Raw genomic sequence first — 27,485 nt, forward strand, 5'->3', positions numbered from 1 at the left:
CTATCCTTCTCCAGAAAGCCTGCATGAGTGCTATCCTTCTCCAGAAAGCCTGCTCAGAGTGCTATCCTTCTCTAGAAAGCCTTCTGTGAGTGCTATCCTTCTCCAGAAAGCCTGCATGAGTGCTATCCTTCTCCAGAAAGCCTGCTCTGAGTGCTATCCTTCTCCAGAAAGCTTGCTGTGAGTGCTATCCTTCTCCAGAAAGCCTGCTATGAGCGCTATCCTTCTCCAGAAAGCCTGCTATGAGCGTTATCCTTCTCTAGAAAGCCTGCAGCAGTGCTATCCTTCTCCAGAAAGCCTGCAGGAGTGCTCTCCTTCTCCAGAAAGCTTGCTGTGAGTGCTATCCTTCTCTAGAAAGCCTTCTGTGAGTGCTATCCTTCTCCAGAAAGCCTGCATGAGTGCTATCCTTCTCCAGAAAGCCTGCTCAGAGTGCTATCCTTCTCTAGAAAGCCTTCTGTGAGTGCTATCCTTCTCCAGAAAGCCTGCATGAGTCCTATCCTTCTCCAGAAAGCCTGCTGTGAGTGCTGTCCTTCTCCAGAAAGCTTGCTGTGAGTGCTATCCTTCTCCAGAAAGCCTGCTATGAGCGCTATCCTTCTCCAGAAAGCCTGCTATGAGCGTTATCCTTCTCTAGAAAGCCTGCAGCAGTGCTATCCTTCTCCAGAAAGCCTGCTCTGAGTCCTATCCTTCTCCAGAAAGCTTGCTGTGAGTGCTATCCTTCTCCAGAAAGCCTGCTATGAGCGCTATCCTTCTCCAGAAAGCCTGCTATGAGCGTTATCCTTCTCTAGAAAGCCTGCAGCAGTGCTATCCTTCTCCAGAAAGCCTGCATGAGTGCTATCCTTCTCCAGAAAGCCTGCAGGAGTGCTCTCCTTCTCCAGAAAGCCTGCCGTTAGTGCTATCCTTCTCTCGAAAGCCTGCTGTGAGTGCTATCCTTCTCCAGAAAGCCTGCCGTGAGGGCTTTATTTCTGAAACTACAGAGGCCTGAATACAAACCATGAACTAAAAGAAATGTTTGAAGAGAAGTAAGGTGATCCTCCAGAAAAGCTGCGAGTAGTGCATTTCTAAACTACAAAGAACTTGAATGAATGAATGATTCTACAGAGAAGGCTAGTACAGTCTGCAAAGAGACTTTAACCTGCAAGCTTGCTGTGAAGAAAGATGTGCTAAAAAAACAATCTAAAACAAGATTTCTTTTCCTTTCCACCCCTCTGTGTCTTTCTGTCCCGTGTGTGTAGAAGATGGGGGACAGATTAAAGTGGGAATTAGGTATTAGTTAATAGTTAACCAGTTGTATTTGCTGCATATCGCAGTATAGTTCTTGTTATAAATAAACAATAATTGTGTTTACATTTACAAACCTGGTAACTGTAATTATTGGACAGCCAAAGACCATAGACCTTGGGTATTTTTCTAAGAATTATTGGTTAATTCATTGTTTGTGACTCCAGGACCAGTGGGGCTGGATTTGAGCATGTACCTGCCCAGGGGATCAGAATACTCCCTTAGGTTTTGTGCTCAAATTTCCAGAGTGGGACTTGAACCCACAACCTTCTGATTCAGGGTTGAGAGTGCGACCAACTGAATCAAAAATGAAATACCTTCAGAAGAAATTAAATAGCTATGAAAATAAATTGCCAGTGGGCCATATAACAATAATTCATTTTGAAATGCATGGTGCCAGATTTGGCCAAGTGCTTTAAACATGACATATGGCGACATTAGAAGAAAAACCTATTCAGGAGCAGAGTTGCAGAGCTAAATAACGCAGACCACAAGATTATATGTGGAATAATCATACTGGTAAAAATCATACTGATTACCGTAGTTTATGTCAGGACTTCCAAGATCATTGATAGTTTTGAGTTAGAACTAATATTACTCTGAGAAAAAAACAATTAGTGGGGCGGGGAGCTATCATTTTCTTAAATTTCCAATCTGAAGCAGCAGTAAATGAGCAAAAAGAAAGTTTTCAGGGATGTGATAGATTCAGTTTGCTATGTGGAGGCAAATAACTTAAGGTTGCAGAGGGAAAGATAATCATTTTATTGGAGTCCAGGGATGGAGGATCCAAAAACCATGTATTTTTAATTGACAACTGGGCAGACAGAACTGAACAACTACGGAGAGATGAAAATGGTCAAAATTAGGATTTGAGGGCTTGCGGAAATTCTTGCAGATACGCAGGTTAAAGTGAGGAGCCGTAAGAAGGCAATGGGTCCTGTTTCAGGTCTCGAAAGTTATAATAAATTGTGAATCTTCAGCTGCACCTGCATATTTTTCATGGTGGTGATGGAGAAACGTCTATAACTTAGCGAATAGTCACCTTGCTTATAAGATTTGTTCACCACAGAATATTGAAACCAACCATTCAGTCATTTAACAGTATATTCATGCTGGAATCTTAATCTACAGTTGGGCATCTTACTAAAACATCAAAGTGAGTTCAGACTTCTGTGGTCATGCCTTGGGAGTTGCATTTGACCACTTTTCCCTCTTCATACCTCTCTAGCAGTGATGAAACAGAGGCAGATAAAGAACTTAGGAAGAAACTTGATGAGTAACTAAGTAATCAAAGGAATAGAGAACAAGAAAAAGTTGAATTTAAGAAAGCAGTTAAAAGCTGTCACTAGGTTGAGGGCCAAGGAAGAAGGTATCTTAAATTAAAATGAATCTAGCATTCACCACAGAACATGGTAGCATTCTTATTGGTGGCTTACTCTAAAGGAATCCAAGAAAGACAACAACAAATATGGCAAAAAATATGGCATCGAGAAATTGATGAGTTCAAAAGTAATGCTTACACTTGTGATGGCAGAGTTGCAATCAGTTTTTCCAACTTATCAGGAACAGTGGCTGGATTAGGCAATATGACAAAAGATTTTATTTGGAACACAATGTTACAGCACCATCCAGTGGCAAAAATGAGTTCAACATAATCAAACCATACCTAATGCTCGACGTTATATAGGGCTTTTCCTAAAGCTTGTTAAATACACTTCCTGTGACAACGTGATTAATTAAAACTGTACCTCTTTGTAGAAGACATCGGAGTTGTTATGTACATCATAGGCCAGCAGGTTAGTCTGAGTGCCTACAAGCAACATGTCATGGCCATCGCTGGGGTTTAGTATTCCTGCAGTTATACAGCTGACACTTTGGTTTATATTCAGGAGAGAGGTATCAGAATCCAGGCCTCCCTGCAATAATTGGTTGGAGGCAAAGCGCTGGCTGCGGGTATGGGGGTTATGGATAAAAACCTAAATCAAACATATCAATGGTTACTATTCACAGTGAACAATGAATACGATGCTGCTTAAAGCACAAGAAATTACATTTTCTGATTAAATATAAGATGTCTCTAAGATTGTTTTTCAATGTCATGGCAGAAGAATGCAGCTGAACCATCTTAAATGTAAAAAATATTAGAATAAAATTTATATCTATTTCCTGAATCAATAATCCATTTGTCAGGATTTCTACAACATAACAGAAATAAGAAACATGTATGAAATATTATTCACGTTTATTCTTGGAGTCCTCTCTACAACAAACTATTTGCTCTACATCACTAACATATCTCATAGATAACGAGGACAGTTACTATTAGGATCAAAATCGTTATTCAATTATGATTTGTTTGTTTGAAATATTTCCAATTAAAAACTGATACAATGGGTTTGGATAAAATATCATGGCCACCAACAAGGGCACCTTTGTCCAGGACTTCAAATATTGAAATAGTGGCTTCATACCTAAAGAGGGGAAATTAGATTTACAGGACCTTCTGTCTGTTATAGGAAATTACATTACACATGAAACCTCTGCACACTTCATTTAAAATAAAGAGAGAAAATACTTTTTTCCTTCGCAAGTAGTGAATTACTATATTAAAAATGCCTGGATTGGGGAAGAGGGAGGAACAAGGAACAGCCATCAATCCAAATTATAAGTGTGATAAGGAAAATAAAACATATTACAGTAGGCTGCAAAAGTTAAAAGGCTTTGTTATGGGTGTGACACTATGAAAACTCACCAACTCTGTCCATGACCATCTAATATCTTTGTTCCAAAGTCATCCAAATTAACATACTCTATTCTGTCAAGAGCAATTCATGCAGAGTCTGAGCTTCTGTTATGCGCATGAGTTAATTTTAAATTGAGATTTTGATTCGCCAATTGCACAGTGGTTAGCATTGATGCCTCACAGTGCAGGCACCCGAGTTCAATTCCGACCGTGGGTCTGTGTGGTGCTTGTATGTTCTCCCCCTGTCTGCATGGGTTTCCTCCAGGTTCTCCAGTTTCCTCCCACAATCCAGAGAGGTGCAGGTTAGGTGGATTGGCCATGCCAAATTGCCTCTTAGTGTCCAAATGGTTTGGTGAGGTTACAGAATAGAGTGGAGATTGAGGCCTAGCTAGGGTGCTCCTTCGGAGGGTGGGTGAGACTTGATGGGCCGAATGGCCTCCTTCTCCATTGTCAGGATTCTATGGATTAAGGAATATGTGGCAAAGGCAGATATATAGAATAAACTGTCTTGGGATTTAGCTCTTTGATCCTGTCCCACCCCATTCATTGAGATCACACCTGACCTGTGTTGCTACTTTGATTTATTCAATCACGTGACTAATCTAGTGAAAGGTGCTGTCTATAGTTAAACCACACTCAGAATAAAAGCCTCAGTTTAGATGCATGCTTAATGCATTCTAGATCCAGTCCTATGAAATGCCTTAAAGAGACACTGAAAAGTAAAAATTTAGCCCCAGTTTTATGGCTTCATCCTACCTGTTCTTTTTTCAATACATGGACATCTGCCAAATACCTCAACCCTAGATAAGAGCAACTCTTGCCTGATGGGCATAACTAATCATTTTTCATGGCTAAGCCCCTATACTGAGTATTAAGTAACATTGTCCATTGAATGGGAAGCTGTTCCTGCAAGATCCTCACTATCCACTGGGGCAAAATCCTGAAACTTCATACCTAACAGCACTGTGGGTGTACCTACATCACATGGACTGCAGCAGTTCAGGAGGTGGTTCACCAACACCTTCTCAAGGGCAACTAGGGATGGGAAATAAGTGGTGGCCCAGCTAGCGACACCAACATCCTGTGATTGAATTTTTAAAAATTAGGAACAAGAGGATGCTCTTGCCTAATATGTGACCTCAACTTGTTAAAATATTCTGATGGCATTCCCAGCACTTGGTGCTAGATGTGCTGGAAATACACATGGTGGGAATGGAGGAATTATTGTGGCAGCAGCTTTTAGACAGTTACTAATTTGGAAGCACCTTAAGGTTATGGTGGGCACTTTGCTTTTCATTAGTTAACTCCTTATTTCTTCATTCACTCACCCACTTTCTCTTCACACACATACGTCACATCCATATTGCAGCATTTCAGTATAACATTCATAATGGCAGCCAACAATAAGAATGATTATAAAATCCTCTGCTTTTTATTGACTTAATTTGTTGGCTTAAATTGTGACCGGTATGCCCTGGTTGTTGAAAATAAAACAAGTTTGTGTTTTGACAGCAATAAAACGAGTCTTTCAGGTTTTAACACCCACATATTACAAGGACTGATTTTTAACCGATAGTGGTTCAAAAGCTGCATTGGAAATTATGTTACACCAGCCAATGTCCTGAGACTTGAGTTGCTTCCAGACAGAAACAGCTCTTCTTTTTGTAAACCCCACCCCCCTCTTCATTCAGTGCCTTTCCTGATAGTTACCTCTCCGCACTGAGTATCCTCCCTGACAGTTACTGCTTCTCATTCAGTGTCTTTCCCAATAGTTACTGCTCCTCACCCCAGTGTTCCCCCTGATAGCTACTGTTTCTCATTCAGTGTTTTCTTTGATAGTACCAGCCTTTCACTCTGTGCTCTCACTGATGCAAAGCACCAGGCCTAAGAGTAAATATTATTTATGGCCAAGGCACGTCTTTCTTAGATTCTGTTATGTGCAAGAGAGCTGTGCATACTTATCTTATTTTTATTTTTCTTGGCCCATCTTCTGTTCTTTCTCGTCATCTTCCATTTCTCCCCTCTTGAACAATTTTGTCCTCACAAATTCCCTACTTCACCCATCGCTACTCCTCCAGCTTCCAAACTTTACAGACTTGAATCTGCCTTAGGATCAGTGGCTATGCTGTGTGCCTCGCTTGGCTTTCGCCAATGGATTCCATCAACCTCTGCCCCTTTATGAGCAACAAACCCATCCTTCTCTATCACCAACCTCCTACCCATCACACCTGCTAGGGATTAACCCTACTAATTTCTATTTTATCCCACTGACTCCTTTGGACCCTGTAAGTGACCATCTCTGCAATTCCCTCCAAATTTCTATTCACTTGTGAACAAATACTCTTGGAATCCAAACCTTCTTGTTAATTATTGCATTGACATTTGGAATTGATGGAAACTTGGCTCTTGTGTGGCTACACTTGGTGAGATACTAAAGCTTCCCCATCAGACTACAATTTGCACTGCTTACCTCATTCCAAATGGGGAGGCCCAGGATAATCCAAACAACCGTCTCCTAAACCCTTTTTTTTTTGCACCTATCGATCCTCACCTCAGATAGGTCTGAAGTTCTTACAAGCTTCCTTGGCAATAATATTGAGACTATCCATTCAACTGCCTCACTTTCACCCAAATTCACCAAACAGAATTCCGCCCTGACATCCTCATTTTTTACTCATCTACATATTTTAGTCTTTCTCTGATTTCTCTGCATGGCTTCTCCCAAGGTCACCTGCTGCTCCCATGACCTGCTAAACAGCTTAAACTTATATAGCCTTCAACATAATATTATAGCACCTTTAAAATAATAAAATGATGCAGGACACTTCACAGAGGCATTTTAACCTAAACATGATAGCAACCCACATAATGAGATACGAGGACCAATGACAAAAGCTTGGTCAAAGGGGTAGGTTTTAAGGAGTATCTCAAAGGAGGCAAGTGGGGTGGAAAGATCATAGAGTCATAGAATTTACAGTGCAGAAGGAGGCCATTCAGCCCATTGAGATATAGGGAGTAAATTCCAGAACCTTAGGAACAAGGCAACTGAAGGCACAGCCCCCAAAGGGTGGAGTGATTAAAATCAGGGATGTTTAAGAAGCCGGAATTGTAGGGTTCAGAGCACGGGACGGTGAGGGAGGGGTCAGTCCATGGATTCGGACCTAAAACACTGACCTTCCTAACCTAATCAGTGTGCTAGATGACATTGTAAATATTTCTTAGTACCGTCACATCTCTAATCTCCCTTTCTTCAGGTAGTTGAGTGTGTTGTCACCTCCCAAATCCAGGTCCAACTTTCCTGCAAATCAATTTGAATGTCTCTAATCAGGTGTCCTTCCCTGGTAACACACCAAAATCATCACAAATTACATTCTTTATGACTGTGACCATGCTATTTAGATTTCCTTGACTCTGCAGCCTTTAACTCAGTTGACCGTACCATTCTATTCCAATGCCTTTCTTCTCCAGTGTCCAGCTCAGTGGAAATATCCTTGCGTGATTACAATCATACCTTTCTGATCACCTTTCTGATCACAGCCAGAGTAACTCTATCAATGATTTCTCTTCCCGGTTTTGCAGTATTAATTCCGGAGTCCTTCAAAGATTTATCTTTGGGTTGTTTCTCACCCTCATCTACATGCTTCCCCTCAAAATGCCATGCGCGAGGGCAGCACGGTGGCGCAGTGGTTAGCACTGCTACCTCACAGCGCCGCGGTCCAAGGTTCGATGCCAGCCCTGCGTCACTGTGGAGTTTGCACGTTCTCCCCATGTTTGCGTGGGTTTCAACCCCACCACCCAAAGATGTGCAGGGTAGGTGGATTGGCCATGCTAAATTGCCCCTTAATTGGAAAAAATGAATTGGGCACTCTAAATTCAAAAAAAAAGAAAATGCCATGCGCAAACATGAGGTCAGTGTCTGCGCATATCTTAACAATATTTCCTGTTCTCTTGAATCCTCCACAGCCCATGTTGTCAAAATGCTTATCCAACATCCAGTCATGACTGAACAGCAATTCTCTCCAAGATAGCCATTGTCTTTAGTCCCTGTAACAAACTCTGTACCTTTGGCAGCAATTCTATTCCTTTTTTTGGCCACTATCATTGGCTGATTGAAATGAAGTGAAGGCATTAGCAAGGAGTGCAGTAAAGATTCATATGAATGGTTACAGGGATGATAAATCACAGTTATGTGGCCAAGTAGGAGAAGCTGTGGTGGTTCTTCTAGGAGAGAGATTAAGAGATTTGACAGAGCAGCAAGGGAGATACTTTCCCATAGGCAGAAGGATTGAGAACCAAAGCGAACGATTAAAAGTGATTGGGGAAAAAAGCAATGGGTACATGAGAATAAAACATGTTTTACGCACTGAGTGGCTAGGATCTCAAATGTAGTGCCTGAGAGTATGGTGCAGGTAAATTCAAACATGCTTTCATAAGAGAACTGGACAATTATCTAAAAAGAAAAACATTGCAGGGTTATGGGCAAATGGCAAACTAGTGTGGAAGCAACATCTGGCAGACAGCTGCCACAAACACAACAGGCCAACATCAACTTCATTTTAGATGCTGGAGTTGAGGTTCCAATTCAATATCCTCTCCATCACAAAGACAACCTACTTTTGTCTCCACTTTGGTCATTGCTTTAGCCCATTTGGTGCTTTATCCATGCTTTTCACATCAGCAGACCTGACTTTTCTAATGCCCTATTGGCCAGTCTATCACCCTACACACTCTATAAACTTTTATATTCCACAATATGTTCCACTTAACGATCACCCTTGTGCTTGCTGGCTGATGCCGACTACTTGTCTTCAAATGTCTCAAAATGTTTGTGCTTAAATCTTTATATGGCCTCATCATCTCTCTATTTCTGCAACTTCCATCAGCCCCATAACTGACTCCCCAAACTCTCTCTTGGCCGCTGGCTCCTTTGCAGCTCTGTTCCCTTTGCACCCCAAAACCTCCATAATTAGCAACTATGCCTTCAGCTCACGAGACCCCACACTGTAAATACTTCTTGCAATCCCTAGTTCCCCTTGAAGACCTTCCTTACAAATTTGCTCTTCAAATGGTTAAACTCCCAATATCTCCTTTGTGGCTTGTCATTTACATTATTTTTCTAATGCCTCTGCAATGTGTCTGGAACATTTTTTTGATATTGAAAAATATAATATGAATGCAAGTTGTTGTTGTTAATAGATCCATCTCTTTTTTATGGCATTGCTGAGAGCTACAGTTCTCTATTTGGTGCCCCGACTTAGAATTACAGGCCCCGTTTAGTGCTTGCATCAAGTTATAGCCCCATGCTAACAGTGACAATTCCTCCAAAAGTGATGTTAGTTTGAAGTGTTGCATTACATTGGCAACCTGGACAGCAATGATTAAACAAGGTTGTGTGCTGTCATATTTGCCAAATAATACCCTCACTGATTGAACAACTCCATATGTCTGAATTTGAAGTTAAGGCCCATAAATCAATTACAGTTGATTGTTACAGATTCAGTGCCTGACTGGTAATTACAGCCTCTCCGTGAAAATACTTTGAATGGCAGTACCTTGCCAGCCTGGGTAGCAGCAGTCAAACAGGGATGTATGCCATCGTATTTCCCCACAGTCACCATTCGGGGGTTAATTCTGTGGTTTAACTTGAGGGTGAAGACTGGGACAAGCATGGCTGCCACCTGCAGATACAAAAGTAGATAAAGCAACGACAATCGCGAACAAAATAATTAAATCGCAAAATATTGTAAAATTAGGTGTCTAGGGAAAAGGAGATGGATTTTTGCCAAAGAATCAGAAATGTAGAGTACAAGTCAAGGGCCTATTGAAGTCAAGGGCCTAAGGATGCAGAAACAAACCTCAGACTTTACAACTAGGTCTATTCATTGTAGAATTATTCTCTTGAACCCTCCACAGCCCTCAGGGTAGACTGGTACAAAAGATGAAGTCACACGGGATCAAGGGTGAGCTGGCAAGGTGGATACAGAACTGGCTAGGTCATAGAAGGCAGAGAGTAGCAATGGAAGGGTGCTTTTCTAATTGGAGGGCTGTGACTAGTGGTGTTCCGCAGGGATCAGTGCTGGGACCTTTGCTGTTCATAGTATATATAAATGATTTGGAGGAAAATGTAACTGGTCTGATTAGTAAGTTTGCAGACAACACAAAGGTTGGTAGAATTGCGGATAGCACACATTCTCCCCGTGTCTGCGTGGGTTTCGCCCCCACAATCCAAAAAAATGTGCAGAGTAGGTGGACTGGCCACACTAAATTGCTCCTTAATTGGAAAAAATAATTGGGTAATCTAAATTTTTTTAAAAAGAATTGCGGATAGCGATGAGGACTGTCAGAGGATATGGCAGGATTTAGATCGTTTGGAGACTTGAGCGGAGAGATGGTAGATGGAGTTTAATCCGGACAAATGTGAGGTAATGCATTTTGGAACGTCTAATGCAGGTAGGGAATATACAGTGAATGGTAGAACCCTCAAGACTATTGAAAGTCAGAGAGATCCAGGTGTACAGGTCCACAGGTCACTGAAAGGGGCAACACAGGTGGAGAAGGTAGTCAAGAAGGCATACGCATGCTTGCCTTCATTGGCCGGGGCATTGAGTATAAGAATTGGCAAGTCATGTTGCAGCTGTATAGAACCTTAGTTAGGTTACACTTGGAGTATAGTGTTCAATTCTGGTCGCCACACTACCAGAAGGATGTGGAGGCTTTGGAGAGGGTGCAGAAGAGATTTACCAGGACGTTGCCCGATATGGAGGGCATTAACTATGAGGGCAGCATGGTGGTTAGCATAAATGCTTCACAGCTCCAGGGTCCCAGGTTCGATTCCCGGCTGGGTCACTGTCTGTGCGGAGTCTGCACGTCCTCCCCGTGTGTGCGTGGGTTTCCTCCAGGTGCTCCGGTTTCCTCCCACAGTCCAAAGATGTGCGGGTTAGGTGGATTGGCCATGCTAAATTGCCCGTAGTGTCCTGAAAGTGGGGGGGGGGGGGGGGGGGTTACGGGTATAGGGTGGATACGTGGGTTTGAGTAGGGTGATCATGGCTCGGCACAACATCGAGGGCCGAAGGGCCTGTTCTGTGCTGTACTGTTCTATGTTCTATGAGGAGCGGTTGAATAAACTCAGTTTGTTCTCACTGGAACGACAGAGATTGAGGGGCGACCTGATAGAAGTCTACAAAATTATGAGGGGCACAGACAGAGTGGATAGTCAGAGGCTTTTCTAGGGGTCAATTACTAGGGGGCATAGGTTTAAGGTGCGAGGGGCAAGGTTTAGAGGAGATGTACGAGGCAAGTTTTTTACACAGAGGGTAGTGGCTGCCTGGAACTCGCTGCCGGAGGAGGTGGTGGAAGCAGGGACGATAGTGACATTTAAGAGGCATCTTGACAAATACATGAATAGGATGGGAATAGAGGGATACAGACCCAGGAAGTGTAGAAGACTGTAGTTTAGTCAGGCAGCATGGTCGGCACGGGCTTGGAGGGCCGAAGCGCCTGTTCCTGTGCTGTACTTTTCTTTGTTCAGCCCATGTTGTCAAAATGCTTATCCAACATCCAGTCATGGCTGAACAGCAATTCTTTCCAAGATAGCTATTGATAGGGTTGACACCATTATCTGTGACCCCTGTAATAAACGCTGTACCTTTGGCAGCAATTCGATTCCTATTTTGGCCACTTCTCTGGCTCAGTGAAAGGAAGTCCTTAGTACATTTTCTGTTTATATCACTAGTTAAATGCAAAGAAAGACAAGCGACTGAGCTGAAGATATACAACAGGAATTAGTATATCTACGATTTTAGAATATTATGGATTAAGGTGATGTGTGAAATTAAGAGTATAGCAGAAGAGATATTTTAAAGCAACAAATGAACATTTGCTGAGTGATGTCGAATTGTGAACACAGGGAGGATTGGGATTTTCGTTGCTTAATAAGTTCAGGTATTTTGCTATCGTTTGCCCCGGGAAACACATGTATGCAAATACAATTGGGGATTCTTGACACTGTTCATCAAGCTTAATTACTTTCCTACATATGCATGATTGCGATATCCCCAATTTTAGGAACGTGATCCAAGTCTGAAAGGATTCTGTCAAAACAAATAGTTCTGGTGGACATTGGGATAGGTCTGTGTGTGGATGGGTGTGTGCGGGACTCGCTGTCCATTATCCCAGCAGAGGATCTCTCCGGGCGACGCTCTATTTCCAGCAATTCGAGTGCCCCCTGAACACGAGCAGCTCCAGTGTCAACAACTGGTCAGCAAACCCAGCTTTCTCAACACCCACCCCATCCTGTTTTACCTTTACTCGGCCGGCCTGGATTTCTCTCTCTCTCGGCCCCGCTCTCCCCGGCCTGGATTTCTCTCTCTCGGCCCATCTCCCCCACCCGCCCGCCTGGGTTTCTCTCTCTCGGCCCCGCTCCCCAACCTGGATTTCTCGGCCCCGCTCCCCAACCTGGATTTCTCGCTCTCTCCGGCCTGGATTCCTCTCTCGGCCCCACTCCTCCGCCTGGATTGCACACTCTCTCGCTCTCGAGAGCGGCGTCTGTCTGTTGCTAACCAATGACGTAAATTAGAGGGTCACGGGGAGGAGTTGATCCCCGTTACCTACAACAGGAGCCGGACTCCAAACGTGTAGCGACACCTTCATCTGGTTCAAAAGCAACGGTAATCATTTAATCGCAAGCCTACAAAATGCTGCAGAGCACTGGAAGATAGACTTCTCCCTCCTGTTTTGCCATTCAGTCAGATCATGGCTAATCATTTTTGACTCTGCTCCATCTCCCTTAATTCCTCCACTCAATGAAGACCGAGTAATCTCAGATTTTTATTTAGCTCAATTGGTTGGACAGCTAGTTTGTGATGCAGAGCAAGGCCAACAGCACAAATTAAATTCCCATCCCTGAGGTGGAGGTCATTCATGAGGCCCCATCTGCTCAACCTTAGCCCTCGCCTGAGGTGTGGTGATTCTCAGGTTAAATGACCAGGGTCACTCTCCACCTCAAGTGGAATCTGGGACTTTGGCAACTTTACTGAACTCCCCATTATGTAAAAACATTACATTTGTTCAGTGAAGGAACTCAAAATAAGACACTAGTTAGACCGCTGCTGGAGTATAGCATGTAGTTCTGGGCACCACACAAAGGATGTGAACACATTGGAGAGCACAGAAAAGTTTACCAAAATGGTTCTAAGGAGAAGAAACTTCAGTTATGAAGGTAGGTCAGAGTTGGTAGGACTGTTCTTTGAGGGGACAGGTAAAGAGCAGATTTGATAGATGTATTCAAAATCATGAGGGGGTTGGAGTCGATAAGGAGAAACTGTTCTCGTTCCTAAAATAATCAAGCACGAGGGTACACAGATTTAAACTGACTTGCAAAAGAAGCAAATGTGATGTGAGAAAAAGAAAGTTTTACATAGCGAGTGGTTCAGGTCTGGGTTACACTGCCTGGAAATGTGGTGGGGGCATGTTCAATCAAAACATTCACGATGGCATTAGACGATTATTTGAATAGAAACAATGTGCAAGGTTATGGGAAAAGGGCAGGTGACTGGCACTAAGTCACAGTGCTCGTTTGGAGAGCTGGTGAAGACACAATGGGTCAAATGACTGCCTTCTGCACCAAAAGAACTAGTGATATATTCTGAAAGCACATTGTTGGATTCCTTATCTTGAACACAGTTCACTTTAGAGACTAAGTTCAGAATAGGAAATTAGCCAGAAGGCATAGCAAGAAGAAAGCTATAACAATGGTGTGGTTTTTTTTAAAGATGGAAGATACAACAGCAAGTATACCCATGAAAGTGAAGGGAGTGAGAACTGGAAATAAAAAGATAAATATCCAAGGGAAAAAATGCAAAGTGACATTAACAATCTCCAAGTTATAGGGAATTAACCTGTTGCACTTGTGTACTAATGCGGTATTGAGATTGGTACGAAGGCACATTGAGGTATAAGTTTATTCAGCATTGTTATTATTGCTCGCAAATATTCTTCCAAATCTCCACTCACCCCATCCTTCTCAAATAGTCCCGTTCTACAGTGCCATTCAACATCTTGCTTAAGTGATTATGTTTGAGCCAGGATTAAGCACCTGAAAGCTATTTGACAGCAGGGTACACAATAACCAAGTGTAAGTTTGCCCACAAAATATATCCATGCATTTTCAGCAAAGCCTTCTAAACAATGTTAAATAGAATGCACACATTACAGATTTCTCCTTTTCTATTCCAGGTCTGTGTCCAGTTTTGCACCTCTGCTGCCACCCTGAAGAGATCATAGAAGTTAGCAGAAACCTGGGATCAAACAGGCTTGTATGGCTCAACGTTTTCCACAAAATAGGAACACTCTCAAGTGTACAAAATAGTCGAAGTATTCCATTCCATAGCATCAACATCCTACTTTCCACACGCAAAGTAACAACAGCGTCAATTATTTTTAGGGCTTTTGTGCTTTCCAGCTCTTGAATATTTACTATCTAGTGAAAACCTTATCGCAGCACATATCAAACTGCATTCCATAAGTGCTATTTATTTGTAAATCAAGGATCTGTGTTTAGGAAAAGTACCAAACACTGAATGGCATGCAAGGTCAAGAACAAATCAATTAAACATGACAAACTCCTTACTGGGAAGCAGTTTGGAAATAAAAGTTAACAATATTCATTTGACAAACCAGAAATGCATTTTATTTAAATAATTTCATAAAACAAAAATATGGTAATAGTGCTTAAAAATATGTAAAATGAACTGTATATTTGAAACTTTCTCAAAGGAAAAGCAAGGCCTTTTGCAAAGTCTTGCACTTTCACCCATCCCTGAGAGAGTTCAGTACAATATGAAAGGCTCTAAGAGTGCTCCTTTACAAGTGCACAATAAAGTGTTCCTACCACAATTTACATCAAGTTCGATTTCCGTAAAAAACAGTCAAAAATATAAGTAAAAATGTACTCAATCACATTGCACTGACATTTGAAGGACCCCCTCCCCCTCAAAATAGATCTAGAAAGCTACTGTAAAGGTGGTATCAGCATCAAGCAGTTGCCATCCCTGTCTACCCCTAGTCATGTGCAGTGTCTGAAAAACAGGTCAGAATACTGTACCATTGAGTATTCATAAAAATAAAATTGTTTAAATGAACCTCAAATTCCATATAATTTTGGTTGAACTCATTTTCTCAAAGTTGGCTATAGTTATTCCTGGAAATGGAGAAAATGTTGGAATTCTATTAATTTGTTTCAAAAAGCAAGATGTGTGTTAAGAATGCTATGCCACAACTTATTTATAACTGCAGCAGTGATTATTTTGTGGTAAGCGTCCAAACACTAGTCAAAGTAGGGGCCACAAGTACTCTCAAGTGTTTTAGTATATAGTCAACAGCCATTTAATCTGAATGTCTACATACTGAAATATTCAGTAGAATTTAAAGGTATGTACCCTATTATTTGAGATAATGCAGTGTGAAAATCAATTAGAGTAGTCAAACTATGCTGGATAATAAATGGGGGAATTTAAAAAAAACAAATTCTGTAATTTGCACGTTTGATTATAGAGATCAAGCTGAGTGCCAAAGCAAACGTACAATACTTTATTTAAATTTAACTTTCAAGTCACCAAGTTGTTACATGATCAGTACCATAGTTCCTACAAACAGCATACAGCTGGATAAACCATATCCAACTAGCCCCACAGATTCAGAACTATTAATGGAGCTTCTGGAAAATTGCATCCAACTTTCCAAAGAAATAGATACACCTCTAATGGACAGGATGCCAGCTTTCACGTTTTTCATATGCGATTTACATATTAGATGGTGTTCAATTTACATGACAAATCATGAGAATGAATGTGGCTGTAGAAGGAGCAGCATGCTTGGTTTTTTTAAAATATAAAGGTAGCAGGTTCTGGGAAAGGCCAATTAAAACACCCTAGGCTTTATTTCTTAGTGAGAACTCAGAAAATTACACACTCTGTAACCTTTCATCACAGCGCCCCAATCCATCACACTTCATTTCTAACTAACCAACTGAGTAGCAACTCAGTCGACAGCAAAAGTAAATCAATTCCACGACCATGACAAGCAACTTGAAACTGCCAGAGACAGCCAGCTTCTGACAAATAGTACTGACATGAGATGTTGGGATGCGTCAAATTGTAGAAACAGAACTGCAGTTCAGATAACTTGGAGTCATTTAAAATAAAGAACTCAAAATAAAAATCAGAAACAGAACCAAAACCTCGTTCCAAAAAGGCATGGAAACTTTGCGTAGGGAAGAAACAATTATTGCATATGATTTCCACAGAAGGAAAAGAGCGCGAGGGTATGCTGTAGGTATAAAATTGTTCCATGCTTCTTGTACAATGGAAACCCATGAAGAAACTAAATTGACTGCCGAACACCGTGGCATGTCACTTCTCAGCACAATTTTGCTGATGGGCCCCAGGGAGCAATGCTGTAGGACCCAAGGGTTTTTGCAACCAGACAGCTTTTCACAATCCACCACAGGCAAACCTGCAGACCGCATATATTCTGCATCTGAAAAGTTTAAAAGCAGCCTCCAGACACTTGCAGCTACTAATTTTGTTTTGCAGGTAAAAAGCTGTTTATTGTTTTCACAAAGGCTGTATAAAAAAATAACCATCCATGCCATTTCCCACCCAAAATACTGTTGAGATTCGTCTCCACGAGTGCAGCCACAGTACATGTGATAGTACAACTCCCCAGCTCAACGGCATGACTTTGCAGAGTGGTTTGGGATGCTGCTCTCACTGCTCTTGCTACTGTAAGAACAGAGTCTGACGTGTGGTTCAGAAAGTATCAAGATTCTAGGATCCTGGTGTTGAATCATCAGTACTAGGAGTCCTGTCGTTGCTGGAGACGTCTTTCGGCTGCAGCTGCCAAGGTCCGACGCCGCAAAGCAACAGAGTCTGCGTTGAGAGGTGGCCCAGAGGACATGCCCCCATTAGATAAGTTGTCTGCTTCATTCTGGTTCCTATTTACGTACCGTCTGTGAGAAAATAAATTTACGGACTGTTATAATAAGCAGTAATTTCTATCATCTCTTTCCTCATGTGAATCTCTATACACAAATGGATTGTCCCAGATATGCAGCTGATTTGATGTGCTCATAAATATGATCATGCAGTACAGAGCTGGATGACCGAACACTGCCAGGCAGTATGGCACCACTCCACTGAGTCAACCAAATAAGGGAACACCAAGGTTCTCCCCCCCCCCCCCCCCCCCCCCCCCCCCAAAATTCACTTTCAACAGCAGCTGAGAACCAATTCTTTAATTTAAAAAAATCTTAATATTGTCTGTGCTGAAGGTTACAGGAAGTCACATCAGGTTTCTCATCCTAACTAGGTACATTTTCTATTCAGGTACTATTCACCTTGACATCAAGGAAGTGTTGTATGTGCAATTACATGTTTTGTTTCAATTCTGTAAACAAATCAACACAATTCAAGTGCACTCTCTCCACCCCCTCACTGTAAATACAATATTACAATACAAATTACAACTTTGTAAATACTAATCTATATACTGCAGGTTGACATAATGGCATAATGAGGCTTATTTTAGATACATCTTATGCAAATCATTCTTCTCCAGACTAATCATTTTCATTGGAAGCAACAGTGAACAGAATGAAATCTAGAACGAGGAACATATGCAAATTAGTTGCCACATTTCCTACAAGAGTAAATACATTTCAAGATTACTCTTGGGTTGTAAAACAGTTTATTCAGTCCCAAGATCATGAAAGGTGTTATATAACAGAGATTAATTATTTGATATCTTTACTGTTAATTTTATACAATCATCTCATATGAGTCTATATATAATAGACTCTAAGATATTCCCTAAAACCTATCCCTTTAACCAAAATTTTTGGTAATTGACCCGAACATCTTCTCTGACTCCATAACACTCCCGTGAAGCCTTAGGATGATTAACTATATTAAAGGTGCTATAAAATGCAAGATATTAATCAATTCTTTTTGCTAGTTCACTAACATGCTATTCGTGAATGTTACAGGGAATGCCTTGGTAGAAATAAGTTTTTGCTCAACATTCCAGAACTTCAACCTGCTTTACGATTGCCTCTTTAGCTGGGGAAGCAATAGGCTTTTCTCTGCTTGCAGCAAATAAACCTTTCCCAATTCTTGAATATAAAAAGATGATACACAGGAAACAGATGAGAAAGTTGCTTGTTGCAGAAAATTAGAACACAGGCTGACTGACTCAATTCAAGTCCATGGTGCATGTGTATTCAAGTCACAGTGTCAAGATTAAGATTTAATTTTAACACTTGTTAAATTGTGATGTGACTAATAGCAGGATTAGAGGCCTTTTTGCAGAGTTACTGTTCACCAGGCATTGGTACAATTAACTGAGGTTTAGTTTTCATCATGAAAAACTGGTCGCTTTTCCAGCCATTTCTTCATTTATAGCTTGTAGTAATACTTATCTTGAAAACGGTGACAAAATCACCCCTTGAAATTTTATGCAATCTCTCCGTATACTCTAACCCTTGGAGTCCAGGTATCAATTTGGTAAATTTACACTGCATTGCCTCCCAGGCCAATATATCCTTGAGGTATTTTGGTCTTCATCCATCTCCAGCCTTTGACATCTTCCTCCAACGCGCCTCCAGTGTTGTCCAGCTGGTTCTATTCTTACCTTCCTAACAGTAATCACCTGAAAAATTTGCGATACCTTTGCTTCCTGCTCCAACATTCCTGTAGCTAGATCTATACTTGGCTACCCACTATTTTTCATCCATTTACTGGCCTTCAGCACCATCATCCAAAGGCTGAGCCTTATTCATCACCATCATCCAAAGGCTGAGCCTTATTCATCACCATCATCCAAAGGCTGAGCCTTATTCATATGTATCTCACCACAATCTCTCGAAACTCATCCACTCTAGCTCAATTATCAGACTCCTTATCTGCATCCAGTACTGGATGAGCAGAAATTTCCTCCAATTAAATATTAAGAATGAAACCATTGTTTTTGATCCTCACTACAAACTCTGTCCTAGCCACAAACTCCTTCCATCTCTCTGGCAACAATCTGAGATTAAGCCAGTCTGTTTGCAACCTTGGTGTCACATTTGATCTTCAATTGACCTTCCAAACTTATATCTGTGCCATCATCAAGACCCGCTATTTCCATCTCTGTAACATCACACCCAACGTAACCCAGGGTTAAGCTCATCTGCCACTGAAATCTTCATTTACGTCTTCATTGCCTCTAGAGTTGGCTATTCTAATGTACTCCTGTCTGGTCACCACATTCTACCCTCTGTGAACTTAAGATCATCTCAAGCTCTGCTGCCTGTGTCTTAACTCACACCAAGTCCCATTTCTGCATCACCCTGGATTCACTGAACTATACGGACTCCTGGTGAAGCAACATCTTGATTGTAAAATTCTCATCCTTTGTTTTCAATTCTCTTTATGGCCTCACCCCTCCCCATTTCTGCAGTCTCCTCCAGCTCCACAACCAAGATATCTACACTCCATTAATTCTAGCCTCTTGTGTATCTCCCAATTTTAATTGCTCTACTATTGGTGGCCATGCCTTCAGCTGCCTAGAATATCCTCCCTACAAGTCTCCACACATCTCGATCTTGCTTTCTTCTTTTTAAGACACTGCTTAAAACCTACATCTTTGAGCGACCTTTGACCCAATATGTTCTTATGTGGATAGTGGCGTCCTTTACTTTATAATGTTCCTGCGAAGCAGCTTGGAACATTTCATTATGTCAAAAGTACTATACAAATTATAATTTGCTGTTTGAGTACCAAGCTGAATGTAGTACTCCAAGCATGTTATAACTTTGTATAGGCATAGTAAATCTTTCACCCTGTTGTATTTAAGTCCTTTAGAAGTCAGCATTTGATTGGTCTTATTGATTATTTTCTGTACCTGTCTATGATAATTAATGATCTGTGTACATGGGTCCCCAAATCCCTTTGGACCTCCATTGTTTTCACAATGTGCAATGGATGCTTATTTCTCCTTCTTAGGTTCAAAGTGGATGACCTGACAACTTGGCTGCATTGAAATCTACATGTCCTATTCACCCATTCACTTAAATATCTCTGTATAATTTTATGCTCTATATGCACATAGCTTGTAATGCCAGGTAATTTTGCATAATCTAGAATTAATTTACAGGATGTGGCTAGACCAGTATTTATTGACAATCCTTAGTTGCCCTTGAGAAGGTGATGAGCTGCCTTCTTGAACTGCTGCAGTCAGAGAAGTAGGTACGCCCACAGAGCTGTTAGTGAGGGAGTTTCAGGATTTTGACCCAATGACAGTGAAGGAATGGCAATATATTTCCAATTTAGGATGGTGGTGACTGGGGAGAACATCCAGATAGTGATGTTCCCAGATATCTACTGCCCTTGCCTTTCTAGATGGTAGCAGTTGTGTGTTTGGAAGGTGCTGCCTAAGGAGCCTTGGTAAGTTCCTACAGTGCATCCTGTAGATGGTAAACACTGTTGCCACTGTTTGTCGATGGTGGTGGGAGTGAATGTTTTCAGAAGGGGTACCAATCAAGCTGGCTGCTTTGTCCTATCACACTTCTGACTTGTCCCTTGTAAGATGGTGGACAGGCTTTGGGTAGTCAAGAGACAAATTACCTGCCGCAGGATTCCTAGCTTCTGACATGCTCTTGTAACCACAGTATTTAAGGCTAATACAGTTCAGTTTCTGGTCAATGATAACCTCGCACAATGTTTACAGTGGTGAATTCAGTGATGGTAATTCCATTACGTTATGGGACAATGGTTAGATCCTCTCTTCTTGGGTGATGGTCACTGCCTGTTACTTGCCACTTGTCAGTCCAGGCCTGGATATATTAGTCCAGGTCTTGCTGCTTTTGGACATGGACTGCTTCAGTATCTGAGGGCAGCACGGTAGCATAGTGGTTAGCACAATTGCTTCACAGCTCCAGGGTCCCAGGTTCGATTCCCACTTGGGTCACTGTCTGTGTGGAGTCTGCACGGTCTCCCCGTGTGCGCGTGGGTTTCCTCCGGGTGCTTTGGTTTCCTCCCACAGTCCAAAGATGTGCAGGTTAGGTGGATTGGCCATGCTAAATTGCCCTTAGTATCCAAAATTCCCTCAGTGTTAGGTAGGGTTACTGTGTTATGGAGATAGGGTGGAGGTGTGGGGTTGGGTAGGGTGCTCTTTCCAAGAGCCGGTGCAGACTCAATGGGTCAAATGGCTTCCTTCTGCACTGTAAATTCAATGAAATTCTATGAAGTATGCGTAAGCTGAACATTGTGTAACATCCCCATTTCTGATTATGATGGGAGGAAGGTCTTGGATGAACCAACTGAAGACGATTGGGCCTGGGACACTACCCTGAGGAACACCTGCAGTGATGTTCTGGAACTGAGATGATAGACCCCAACCACCACAACCACTTTCCTTTGTGCCAGGTATGACTCCAACAATGGAGGATTTGCCCCCCCCCCCCCCCCCCCCGATTTCTATTCACTCCAGTTTTCCGAGGGCTCCTTGATGCCAAGCTCAGTCAAATGCTGCCTTGATATCAAGGACAGTCACTCTCAGTTCAGCTCTTTCGTCCGTGTTTGAACCAAGGCAGTAATGAGGTCAGGAGCTGAGTGACCCTGGTGGAACCCAAACGGAACGTCAGTTGGAAGGTTATAGCTGCGCAAGTATCGCATGATAGCACTGTTGATGACCCCTTCCATCACTTTACTGATGATCTAGAGTAGATTTCGGGCAGTAATTGGCCGGGTTGGATGCCTGTGTGCAGGTCACACCTGGGTAATATTCCACATTGTGCCAGTGTTTTAACTGTACTGGAACAGCTTGGCTAGTTCTAGAGCATAAGTCTTCAGTACTATTGCTGAAATATTGTCAGGGCCCATACAGCCTTTGCAGTATCCAATTCCTTCAGCTGTTTCTTGACAGTTGGATATGTTTTCTTTCTATTCTATCATCCAAGTCATTAATAAATTATTATTTGAACACTAGTGGAGGACACTGCTAGTTTTATCCTGCAAATTTTTTATTTTTTTAAAATTTAGAATACCCAATTAATTTTTTCCAATTAAGGGGCAATTTAGTGTGGCCAATCCACCTACCCTGCACATCTTTGGGTTTTGGGGGCGAAACCCACGCAAACACGGGGAGAATGTGCAAACGCCACACAGTGACCCAGAGCCGGGATCGAACCTGGGACCACTGCGCCACTATGCTGCCCTTATCCTGCAAATTAAAGTACTGTCCATTATTCCAAATCTGTCTCCTGACAATAATTTGCTTTCAATTCCATGAGCTTCCAGCCTAGCTAACAGAAGAGACCATATCAAATGCTTTCTGCAGGTCCATACAAGTAACATCCATAGACATTCCCCTCGCCACTGCTTTAGTCACCTGTTCAAAAATATAAATTAGGTTTGTCAGACATGGCCTACTCTTAATCCATGCTGGCTCCCAAAATAGCTGAAAATATTCAAGGCTTCAGTCATCGTCGTATCTTTTGTTAAGACAATGATGTAACCAAATCAATTAAGCATGAGGTTAGAATCCAAATTAACATCTTCAAATTAGATTTTTTTTTCTAAAATTGCACAACAACCCGTTACACATTGTACAAGTCTCCAGGAATTCCCATAATGACGGAATGTCCTACTGGTTGTTAATCAGGGTCTAAACACAAATTTTTCCCACCCCTGAATAGCCACCTACCTCCGGGCTTGCAGCAGTAGTTCTTCTTTGCGCTGAAATAACATTCGTTGTCTTTCATCTGCCGACTTTGAGAAGCGACTTCCCCGTGCCTCAAAGTCTTCAGTCAGAACATCAATTTGTGGAAATTCAGCGCCAGCTTCAAATGTCTCTTCCACACTTTGACTAAGTTCAAGGGCTGGATGCTCAGTCTGAGGATGTGAAGACGACACATTAATCGTGTACACGCATTCAAACTACATAGTAAAATTATAACCATGAAAAGTGCAAATAAGTGATGAACAATTTGTTGGGAAGGTAAATCTGCAGAAGCCATTAACATGCAAAATATTACAGTCCCTGCAGCTTTCACCTTTACTTAATTTGAATGCATTGTCAATGAGTTGGGTAGGTGGAGGTTTGTAGGTTTTGCCTTGCACTATATAGTGAGCCTGTGGAATTACAACAGGAAGCAGTTGAGGCCAAACAGTTCGATATAGCACCTGGGGTAGGGTGGGGAAGAGAGATTAGACTATTGAGGTGGACACTCAGCCATAATGACAATGAATGGTGGAGCAGGCGCAAAGGGCTGAAAGACCTCCTCCTAGTTCCATTTTTCTGTTTAATTTGGATCAAATGTTATACAGAACAAGGGATCTTCCTCCATCACGGAGGCTTGATTAAGAAAAGTGAACTGAAATGAAAAAATAATGAGTTAATCAGACTGACCCAGGTGTCCAATTATTTGTCTTCAGATTGTCTTTTTTCGTTAAGTAGGGACGGATAATTCAAAATTAAATTAGCAATGACTTAAACTTCTAACTGGCACTGACCCTACTGAACCAGGTGGTTTCAATTTGAAGTAACCACAAACCTAATAAGAACGTAATTAAAACATGCCAGGACATTCTGGTTCTGAGGTTTCAGCGTGTAATTAATTACATAGATGCAAGGTCAAAAATGTTAGTCTTACAACAGGAAAACATCCGTTTAAATTATATTCTTTAAACTTAAGGTTTCTGTAGAGTGGGGGAATTAGCAGCAACAGATCAAAGGCACACTGATAATTAAAGGTTTTACTTCGTCAATTATATGCAGAGGAATTTTTGCTGATAGTTACATACGATCTGATTAGCTCAACAAAAACAAAGCTTGTTAAGTGAGGAAACTGGCTTAATACTCAAGTAATTGATGAGCCCCTATATTGAGTAGTGTAAAGCAAGATGCTTGATCTGGATGAAAATGTAATCAATGAAGGTATTATAAAATTACCCATTAGTCACTGCTCTTCAGTTTAAAGGTGTAATACCAACATGTGAACAAAAAAATACAAATATTTACAGCACAGAACAGGCCCATCTGGTCCATTCTGGTTTTTATGATGTATACAAGCCTCATTCCACTCGTCTTCATTTAACCCCATTAGTATATCCTTCTATTTCTTTTACCCTCATGTGCTTATCCAACTTCCTCTTAAATGCATTTATGCCAGGCTTGTGCAACCCAGTGTATGTAGGGAGAGCACATTCAAATTTCTTCCCGTCACTCCAGGGTCCAATGAGCAAATTTTGCAAAGATTAATTTGCCACGATATTAAGCAAGATTTTTTTTTTTTTTTTTGTTGAAGCATGAACAAAATAAACGTGGTGAACAAAAAAAAGCAATGCAAAATAAATTGAATTAAAAAAGACTAATGGCCATTAGAGGGCAAAAAGGAGAGAGTGTGCGTGTGTGTGTGTGTCTCACTCCCAATCTCTGGGTGTTCACTCACTCACACCCACTCTCTGTGGGTGAGGATGTGTGTTGGTGTGTACGCACAGGCACAGACACACACTGCTTTGGGTACCGAGTCTCTTCACTCGCCAGCCGGATCCCTGAACCAGTGGCTTCCCCAGCCAAGCCCCTCAACCAGTAGCTAGGACCCTATCCCGGAGCCCTCAACCAATTGCTCACGTTCACTTCTGCCAATCCTGGGGCACTCAACCAGTTGCTCCCCATCGCCTGCCTTCCACCCCTCTCCCAGGTTCCTTGGCCAGTTTTTAGTGTTTCCTGCAGCCCACCGCTCTACGGCAGTGCCTCCCACTTTCCATTAGCATGCCTAATCGCCACAATAATAATAATCTTTATTGTCACAAGTAGGCTTACATTAACACTGGAAAGAGGTTACTGTGAAAATCCCCTGGTCGTCACATTCCAATGCCTGTTCGGGTACACAGAGGGAGAATTCAGAATGTCCAATTCACCTAACAGCACGTCTTTCGGGACTTGTGGGAGGAAACCGGAGCACCTGGAGGAAACCCACGCAGACACAGGGAGAACGTGCAGACTCCACAGAGTTACCCAGGACAGGAATCAAACGTGGGACACTGGGGCTGTGAAGCAACAGTGCTACCCACTGTGCTGCCACAGACAGCCCATGATTGGAGGAGCCGCCCCTTCCAGAATCCAGAACTTCACTTGCTGCCATTTTAAACAGTGGCTCCAGGGACCAGATAGAATGTCTTTGGGAGACATAACCCGGCCCGTGGGCCACCAGTTGGACAAGCCTGATTTATGCTATGCAGATCACAGTAGCGAGTTCCAGATTCTAGCTATATTCTGAATTTATTAGTTACCGTCTTATATTTATGGCTCTGGGTCTCGATTATCCTAAAGTGCTCCATCAATTTATCAGAGCCCTCTTTAGACACCCAAGCTGTTCAAATCTTTCCTGATAGGTAGAACCTCTGACTGGGAGAATTCGAATTTCAAAACTGTGGTAAAGGTTTGTTGTCACCTCCCTAACACAGAACAATTCCAAAACTAAATTAGTCCGTTGAAATCTTTTCTGAGCCTTCTGCAGTGCCTTGCCGTGCTTTTTGTGATACAAGATTAAAACTGTTTGCAGTACTTCAATTATGGTCTACCAAGGTTCTATGGAAGTTTAACAACTTCTGTTTCTATGCTCAATGAACTCTGAAGCTTTTTTTTTTGAATTGCCTTATCAAAACGTATCGCTACTTTAGTGGTGTTCCCCAGATTCCAGTTATACAACTCCATTTGGACGCTGAAGTATCATATGGACTCAAGAACTTAACTTTGTTTCTCTCTCCACAGATGCTGCCAGACCTGCTGAGTTTATCCAGCATTTTCTGTTTTCAGGTCAGATTTGCACCATCTGCAATATTTTACTTTCATTTATCCCATTTAGACATTTATTTTCCCAGGAATTTGTGACCTCAACTTCCTACCAATGTGTAATAACTCACGCATATATTTTGAACAGCAATTATATACTCATTCTGCATGCTTATTAAAGTCCTGCTGCATTTGTCACAGCACTCCACTGTATTAATGCTATCCCCACAAATGTCATCTGCAAATTTTGCAATTCTACTCCAAAACTTAATATATAGAGTGCAGTGGGTCTAACACCAATCCTGTTGAAGTTTCGATCATTTTCTAATCTGGTAAACTATATTCTGTTTTTTGTTTTGGCACAGCTCTGCATGTTTTGATCTTATCATGAGTCTACCATGTGTTACTTTAGAAAAGCTTTTTTGGAAATCCAAACAGATCACGTCTTAATCATTTGACTAGTTTTATCAATTATGCCGTCCCCATCGTAAATGTTTTTTCCCTCCCAATGTCATGTCCACCATGTTAGTCTCCTTAATTAATACCAAAAGTAACTTTTGTGTATTTAGAATTCTTATATTCTGTGAAAATTAAACTGCATTGTTTTTCTTGACCGTGCTCATGTTTTATTGATCTCTTTCCTTTTTTCTGGATATATTTTTGTTTAATTTTTAGCATGTTACATAAAATTACAAAACACAAAATCTCTTAACCAAACATAAACCCCAAACAAATCCCCAACACAACCTTTCAACCTGTGAAACACAAAAAAAAGGACCACCCATACTTACTCATCCCTCCTCCTGCCCCCTCCCCCCCACCCTAAAAGCTAACAGTGATCAATTCTCTGAAATACAATATAATGGCTGCCATCTCCAGTAGAACCCTCCTCTGACGGTGTATATGTCCTTTGAGGTGCGAAAACTCAATTAAATCCCCTACCACGCCGAAGCACTCAGTGGTGTTGCCAACATCCAGCCCAGCGGAATACGCCTCCATGCTACCCACTAGGCGAAAGCCAGAACATCCACCCTCCACCCGCCCCCCGCCCTCAAACTCAATATTTAGGATCACCAGTATGGTGTTGAAAAGGGATCTCCAGAAACCCACAAGCTTAGAACAGGAACAAAACATGTGTGTGGTGTGCGGGCCCCCTCGAGCAGTGAATGCATCTGTACTTTACCCCCTCAAAAACTCATCCTAGCCTTAGTGAGGTGCGCTCAAGACACTATCTTCAGCTGGATAAGGCTCAGTCTTGCACACAACAACATGTCATTCACCTTCCGCAGCCAGGTCTCTACACTCGAGGGCTTTGAGTCCCTCCACATTAATAAGATCAGTCTCCGGGCTACCAAGGAGGCAAAAGCCAAGACGTCGGCCTCTTTCGCCCCCTGAACTCCCGGCTCTTCCAACACTCCAAAGATCACCACCTCCGGACTCGGCACCACCCGTGTTTTGAGTACGGTGGACAATGCCGTAGCGAAACATGCCAAAACCCTCCAAGCTTCGGGCATGCCCAAAACATGTGGGCATGATTTGCTGGGTATCCCACGCACCTCGCACACCTGTCGTCTACTCCCAAAAACTTGTCATGTGTGCCCGGTGGACTACCTTGAATTGTATCAGGCTAAGC

The 27,485-nt window shown here is 42.0% G+C and overlaps 2 protein-coding genes across 3 annotated transcripts in view; both read right to left on the reverse strand.

The window, feature by feature from the left end:
* The window catches only part of bbs2 (Bardet-Biedl syndrome 2), a 104,974-nt gene extending 92,311 nt beyond the window's left edge, over window positions 1-12,663 (reverse strand). Inside the window, exons 1-3 of one of the 2 annotated variants that reach the window (XM_038807029.1) lie at window positions 12,492-12,663; window positions 9,571-9,696; window positions 3,024-3,251 (exon numbers count right to left, since the gene is read on the reverse strand). In XM_038807029.1, the coding sequence (XP_038662957.1) occupies window positions 3,024-3,251; window positions 9,571-9,687 (345 nt within the window). In that variant the 5' untranslated portion in view covers window positions 9,688-9,696; window positions 12,492-12,663. Of the gene's footprint in view, window positions 1-3,023; window positions 3,252-9,570; window positions 9,697-12,472 lie in introns of both variants that reach the window. The other variant, XM_038807028.1, reaches the window with a different exon arrangement.
* Window positions 12,664-14,682: 2,019 nt separating this feature from the next.
* Window positions 14,683-27,485, reverse strand: part of amfra (autocrine motility factor receptor a) — an 82,472-nt gene continuing 69,669 nt past the window's right edge. Inside the window, exons 13-14 of the mRNA XM_038807030.1 lie at window positions 22,760-22,947; window positions 14,683-17,024 (exon numbers count right to left, since the gene is read on the reverse strand). Of these exons, the coding sequence (XP_038662958.1) occupies window positions 16,871-17,024; window positions 22,760-22,947 (342 nt within the window). The 3' untranslated portion in view covers window positions 14,683-16,870. The remainder of the gene's footprint in view (window positions 17,025-22,759; window positions 22,948-27,485) is intronic.

The sequence above is a fragment of the Scyliorhinus canicula genome, chromosome 9, assembly GCF_902713615.1.
Source record: "Scyliorhinus canicula chromosome 9, sScyCan1.1, whole genome shotgun sequence".
Classification (NCBI taxonomy): domain Eukaryota; kingdom Metazoa; phylum Chordata; class Chondrichthyes; order Carcharhiniformes; family Scyliorhinidae; genus Scyliorhinus; species Scyliorhinus canicula.